This window comes from Herpailurus yagouaroundi, unplaced genomic scaffold (assembly GCF_014898765.1).
Source record: "Herpailurus yagouaroundi ecotype Mexico unplaced genomic scaffold, PumYag 67641, whole genome shotgun sequence".
NCBI lineage: Eukaryota > Metazoa > Chordata > Mammalia > Carnivora > Felidae > Herpailurus > Herpailurus yagouaroundi.
Genome location: NW_024420442.1, coordinates 3,055,394 through 3,062,084, shown reverse-complemented (window position 1 = coordinate 3,062,084; position 6,691 = coordinate 3,055,394). Strand labels below are relative to the sequence as shown.

Here is a 6,691-nt window from a genome sequence, read left to right as displayed (position 1 = left end):
TTTTTTTCCTTATCGCCTTTTTTTCCCTTCTTCTTCAAAAACACACAGTTAAACCAGGCTATGCCAAATTTTCCGGGCTTTTTGCAGTGTTGAGAATGGGGAGGGGGTTTCCTCTCTTCCATGGTAGGAAGCGAAAAGTAGAAAAAACAAACACACACACACACACACACACACACACACACTTGACATTTTCTTGCTGGCAGAACAAGCGCGCAGTTTTGCTGTGTATTGTTTGGTGAGTCCCTGATTGGTTAGTGACCAGAGGCGAGTATGAAATATAGGCTAGTTTCTTGAGAAACTAGAAAGGGCCTTTAGAAAGTCTCGTCGTGGAGCATGTTTGGAGACCCCGTGCTTGGAGGTTCAAAACAGTATAAAACACACAAAAACGTGGATCCTCAGCCAGTAGCTCAGAGAGATGCTACGTTAAAGCTGTCAAGTCTCCATGGGAAAGGCATCTTATTTGCAGCTTTGATGTCTCCGTGTCCGGTTTTACGGTTATTTCCCGAGAACCTCAGACTTAAACAACCAGTGGACCCCCATTATTCTGGGTTATTATTTGCATTACAAATCGGAGGCCCCCTCATTTACATTTGTTTACGGATTAACTACTTGAGACCTGAGGAGTTCCGAAAACTTCAAAAGTAGTAGCCCACCCAGCCTTTGGGAGGACTTCAGGGAATAGGCAGAAATTTCGCCTCGAGGGAGAAATTTCGGTCCATTAAACAGATAATGACCCGCTTCGCCCGCCCCTCCCGGGTAGGGGCAATTGAGGCCCAGAGAAGTCCAGGGACTTGCCAGATGTCCCAGTTCTGTTTCACAGCAGAAGCCAGGCGACATTCAGTGTGTCCTGACTCCCGATCCGTTTCACAACTGGATTCAACCTGTTCCTATAGGTTCCTGGAGACCCAGGTCTTTTGATGTTCGGCGAAAATGAATAGTTAGCATTACAGGGCCTTTGAAGGGTTTTTTCCCCCCCAGAGAAAAACATCTGAGGATGGAGTGGGTAGGGGCGGGCAAAGCAGCGGACCAGGCCAGCTCCTGAACTGAGTGTTTCTGCTGACGGTGCCTGTTGGCTGGTCGGCTTTCCTGGAAGTCTGGAGTGGGGCCCAGGCCTGCGGATGTTTACCAGGTGCCCTAGATGATCCTCGTAATCAAGGAAGTTTGGTAAATAAATCTAACCTGGGAGTGAACATGAGGCCTTTAGAAAGCCGATTAAAAGGGTTAAAATAGTTATTTTACTGGGTAGCTTTTCTCACTGCAGACAGAAAGGGGTTTCTTTTTTCCTTCTGCAGTGAAAAGGCTATTAAATTAGTACAATGGTTATTGTTTTTCTTAAGTACCCTAAAATACTCTGTTAACTTCAGGTGAAACAAAACCAGTCCTTAGGAATGGTCCGAGCTTTCCTGGAAAATCCCCACGTGATCACGATCACGATCAAACACACAAACACACACGCGCACACACACACACACCCTCATTTCTCTTAAGCCGAGAAGTTTGCTTTTCCTACGTGACGTGCAGATCACTTTTGGTTTTGGTTTTGGTTTTAATCATTTGGCATTCACATGTGGCTGTTTTTAATTAAAACAAGAAGCTTTAAACTGGTGTGTGGTGTTCTTAAAAACCTTCTCGGCAGATTTCCCAGTGTTTGCCGTCTATCAGTGTCCCCATCTCTAACCTGTCTTCTCCAAGTATAATCTCTGCTACCTCGCACTGCCCACTCCCCTTGCCTTGTCTTACTTTGGATGTCCTTTTTCTTCGGCTAATTTCGTGTTTTCTTTCTCTTTTCTCTCTCCCTCTCTAGCTTTTTTTAATCTTGTCTCCAGCAGCTGCACTAAGTCTAAAGGAGAAGACTGCCATTATAGAAGAGTTAGGGTTCCATATTGTCTCAAACCAGAAACCAACCAACCCCCTCTCCCCTCAAACTGCGCGCGCACACACACACTGCACACTCCACAAGTGTTCATGTGTCCCTGTGTCCAGGCAAGAAGCTCTCTCCTGACTTGGTATTTTAAATGGAAATATCCTAACATAACAAGGCAGGAAAAGAACCTTCAGAGCTGGAGAATGGACCAAATGTGACCTCAGAGAGACAACTGCAGACGACTCACCCAAGTGTAAGTGACTGGGGCCGGAGACCTCAGCTGTGGGTGTGGATGTGCTGTTCACAAGTTTTCTGTTTTTCCTCTTTAAATGCCAATTCTCCGGTTCGATGGGTTGACTGTCTAAGGCCACTATTAAACATCTTTGAATACGGAAGAGAAAGCCACGCGACAGTCCTCTCTTCAGCATTCGCAGACCTTCTGCAGACCTCCCCTCCCAGCAAGGGGGGAAGTGGATCCACTAACGCTCAGGTGGGGAAGGGAGAGACAGGAGGCGGGTTTAAACTTAGAGCAAAATGACTTCATTCAACCCTCCAAGGCCAGTCGGGGTTTTGAGAGAGGGTTCCGTCCAACCCGGGTTCTGCAAGGAGAGCTTTGATGTTGAGAAATCTGCCTTGAATTCATTGGTTTAACTTGCATCAAAATACCATGTATGTGAGTGTGCTTATTCCGGTATAGCCCTACCACCATCGCCATTCCGCTGTCCAGGGTCTCCTGAGAGAGCCTCTTTGCATGTTTTCCAGAATCTGTTTGTTTTTCCTTTCTTCTCCTTCGTTCCCTTTTTTTTTTTTTTTTTTTCTCAAGAGTGTGACCAGTCACTGCCCCTCTGGGGCTTTCATTCGCCAGGAGAAACCTCCCGAAACCAGCACTGTTTAGCTTGGTACCTTTCTAATGTCCATGTCAATTTTCAATAAAATTCAAAGAAATGCTCGATGGCTGTGTGATCTGATCTTAAATCCTTAAGGGATGCGTTCCACCACGGTTTGCCCTGGGCGGGGTGGGTGGCTGCCTTCCAAGTGGATGACTTAAGGGGCTCAGGGAGGTGAGCCCGTGTGCAATCTTAGGAGGTGGGCCCTGCTGTGCCCCTCCTCCCCATTTAGGCCTGAAATTCCCACGGGGCGGGGTGGGGGTGGGGGTGGGGCAGGAAGTCCTCTACTTTTCCTTCATTAGCGTGGATTTAACTGCTGCATTGAGCTGATTATCCTCCAGGATAAAAGGTGTCTTGGAAATGAAGTGCCAGATCCTCCCAAGATTCTGGGATGAGTTTTGATTCCTGAAGCAAATTCAGAACTCTGCGCCGCATGTTTTCTTTCATGTAACCCTGTGATGTGAGCATCCCGAAAATTCATGAACATGACTGTTCTTTATGACTGGAAAAGCATTCTATAGATAGCAAGTAGGACTTTATGTCCTGGGTCTACCAGGGAGGGAAGCCTTCTGTTGTCCCCAGCATTAAAGTAGACAAGAGGGGAGGACGGTCAGTTTTCGACAATTCCGGTTGCAGTCGAGGTAGGGTTTTCTTTTCCTCGGCTTCATTTTCCTATTGGTCAGATGCGGGAGACCCTAGCGTGGTCCCTGTCCTCTCTCTCTGTACCGGAGGAAACGACACTGGCCTGCGTCTGCGCAGCTCACACACTAGGGGGCAGTCGAGAGAGAGAGAGGGAGAGAGGGAGAGAGGGAGAGAGAGAGAGAGAAAAACTAGCTTATGACGTCACTGAGCAGGGGCGGGCACTTAGGTGTGGAAAAATACAGGCTCTGGAGCCAAGCACCCTTGCTCTCCGTGTGTGCTCCGGGGCAAGTTGGGTTAAAAACTTCTCTGTAAAAGGAGAATATAAGTAATTCCCTTGCTTGGTGATTGTGAAAGCTACGTGAGCTAATGTAACTTAACGACCTGTTTGTTCCATAAGCCACAGCCCTTATTAAGGATGGAGTTTTCCCTTTACTTGGAGTACTTTAGGTTCCTCTAATCTAGGGTTTCTCAACCTCAGCACTATTGACTTTTGAGGGCAGAGACTTCTGTGTCCTAGGGGCTGCCCTGTGCATTGTAGCCTGTTTAGCAGCGTCCCTACCTACTAGAAGTCGGTAGCACCCACCTCTCCCCCCAAGTTGTGATAACCAAAAATGTCTCCTGATGTTGTCAAATGCCTCCTGGGGGGCCAAATCGTCCCATATTGAGAACCATTGTTGTAAGCCAGGGGTCAGCAAACTTTTTCTATAAAGGACCAGCTGGTAAGTTATTTTAGGCTTTGCAGGCAATGTGGCCTCTGCAACCTGTTCAACTGTTACTATAGCACAAACACAAAAGCAGCCATAGATAACTATGTAAAAGGACTGAGCATAGGCTGGGTGCCAAGAAGACTTTACTTATAGATACTGAAATTTAAAATTCACGCGTGAGGGGCGCCTGGGTGGCTCAGTTGGTTGAGCGTCTGACTTTGGCTCAGGTCATCATTTTGCGGTCTGTGAGTTTGAGCCCTGCGTCAGGCTCTGTGCTGAGCCTGGAGCCTGCTTCAGATTCTGTGTCTCCCTCTCTCTCTCTGCCCCTTCCCAGCTCATACTCTGTCTCTGTCTCTCTCTCAAAAATAAAGAAACATTAAAAAAAAATAAAAATTCACGCGCGAATTTCATTTTCCCATGTCCTGAATTATTGCTGTTGATTTTGTCCAACCATCCAAAAATGTAAAAACCATTCTTAGCATGAGGGCCTTTCAAATGCAGGCGGTGGGACCAGTTTGGGCCTGTGAGCTGTAGTTTGCCGACCCCACCTCTAATGCATTTTAGTGCTTAATGATGCACCAACGAACCCAAAGGCATTAGAAGTAACTGGCCAGTCGAGAGAAATCAGAAATAAAGACAAACGGCTGAACACTTAATGCAAGGTAGTGGGGGGTGGGGGTGGGTGGGCGTGGGGGATGGGTTTAACTAAAATGTGCATACAGTTTTGCTGGAGCATCGGTGGGGCCAGGGGCCTGCTGTGTCCATGAGGGCGTGCTCCTGGGGCATTGCTGAGCAGGTGACAATGCCAACTGCTTCTAGGGAGAGAGCTGGGCCCCTGGAACCCTCAACAAAGACCTAGCAACCAGGGCTCCAGTTGTAAACCCTGAGATTAAGCAGTACCCTCTGCTATCTGAAATGCCCCCACTTAGGGAGACTCCTCTCTTTGCCACAAGCACAGCTTTCTTGCAAAGCCACTCTTTTCAAATGTGGGTACCCCTTGAAAGAGTTCTGTATCAGAACAGTGGTACCTCACGGTGGTTTTGCTGCCTGGTCCTACCTTACACTGGTGTCTCTCCAGATCCTGCACCACCTCCTAGCTTGTTTGGCTTGGGCTTTAGAAAGTCCCTGCCCTGGGCTCAACACCTGTAAAAAAGTATATGTCTATCTGTTATGTATAGACTTGGGGCCAAACTCCTTATTTTGGGTTTGGGCTTAAATTACTTGTGCTCAATCTAACAATAAGGATATACTGAACACCTTCTGTGGGTTCGGCCCAGTGCCCTATGCTATGGGGGATACTTTTGCATGAGATCCAGTTAGATTCTGCTTTTGAGGAACTTACAGGCTAGCCGCATCTCATCTACTCAACCAGATGCTTCAATCCTTCCTGATACCCAGTCTTCATTCTAGTCCCTCAGTCTGCACAGGCCTCTCCTGGAGTTACAGAAACTATTTGGTGACTTTGTCTACCTTCTCCTTGACGTCCTTCTTGACCCCATCCACGTATCCTGATCTCTTCTCCATTTTCAAACTTCCTAGCTGAACTTTTATCTTTGCTGCCTCCTGTTTCAGAGACATCCCTCCCCAAGAGATGTTAAGCTTCCTAAGGGTAGGAACATCATTTATAGCGCTTCAGAGAGCCCAGTAAAGTTGGACACACAATAAAAAGTAATTAAGAGGTAGCTAGATTGAGATTTTCCAACAATGTAGGGAGTTATTGCACTTTTCAAACATTTAATTTTGGAATTAAGTTATGAGAATACTATAAAGTATATCCACACACTTGAGGCACCTGGGTGGCTCAGTCAGTTAAGTGTCTGACTCTTGGTTTTGGCTCATGTCATGATCTGATGGTTTGTGAATTCAAGCCCCGCAATCAGGCTGTTAGCACAGAGCCTGCTTGGGATTCTGTCTCTCCCTTTCTCTGCCCCTTTCCTGCTTGCTCTCTCTCTCTCTCTCTCTCTTTCTCAAAATAAATAAACTTTAAATGAGACAAAAATCTTAAAAAAATCGATTATTTTCATTTTAGGTCAAGGTGTTGCCCACTTTCTCCACTATATAATTACTGGGGCTTTTTCCCCCTTCTTTGCTACTAATAATCTGTGGGGGGAAACCATAAGTTCATGCACATATCCTACTGCTCCTCAAAAATTCCCCCCTAGATTTAGTATCTATTGATAATTCTTGCCTGAACCAATCTGCAAAATGACGATTTTCCAACTCGAGCACTCCCTTCATTTTTACTGGTCAGCACATAGTAAGTGAGGGCATTCCCTTCTCCCACGTTACTTCTTTATCTACTTCGTATCGCTGTGGACTTAGGGCTTCCTATTTTTTCAATAGTTCATTGCTGTCCTTAATAATTTTGATGCTCAAATTACCAAGAGTTGATCAGTGGGAGCACTCAGCTATTGCTTTTGATCCACTAGGAAACATTCCGCAAGAGGATATTGTAGTGTAGACTACTGTGGTCAAGAATTTTCGGTGATCTAATTTCTGGGGTCGTTTATGGGCGTGGGGTAGGGCCAGGCTCCAGGTTTCCCTCTTTTCATCACTCACTGACTCCCCCACAGGAAAGGGCAGGGAAAGGA

At 46.5% G+C, this 6,691-nt stretch overlaps 1 protein-coding gene across 2 annotated transcripts in view; it reads left to right on the top strand.

Annotated features, from left to right (window-relative positions):
- The window catches only part of SEPTIN6 (septin 6), a 66,860-nt gene extending 64,046 nt beyond the window's left edge, over nucleotides 1-2,814 (top strand). For both annotated transcript variants that reach the window (XM_040468006.1, XM_040468008.1), the window contains one exon: nucleotides 1,805-2,814. In XM_040468006.1, coding sequence (XP_040323940.1) covers nucleotides 1,805-1,814 — 10 coding nt within the window. In that variant the 3' untranslated portion in view covers nucleotides 1,815-2,814. The remainder of the gene's footprint in view (nucleotides 1-1,804) is intronic.
- Nucleotides 2,815-6,691: the final 3,877 nt, after the last annotated feature.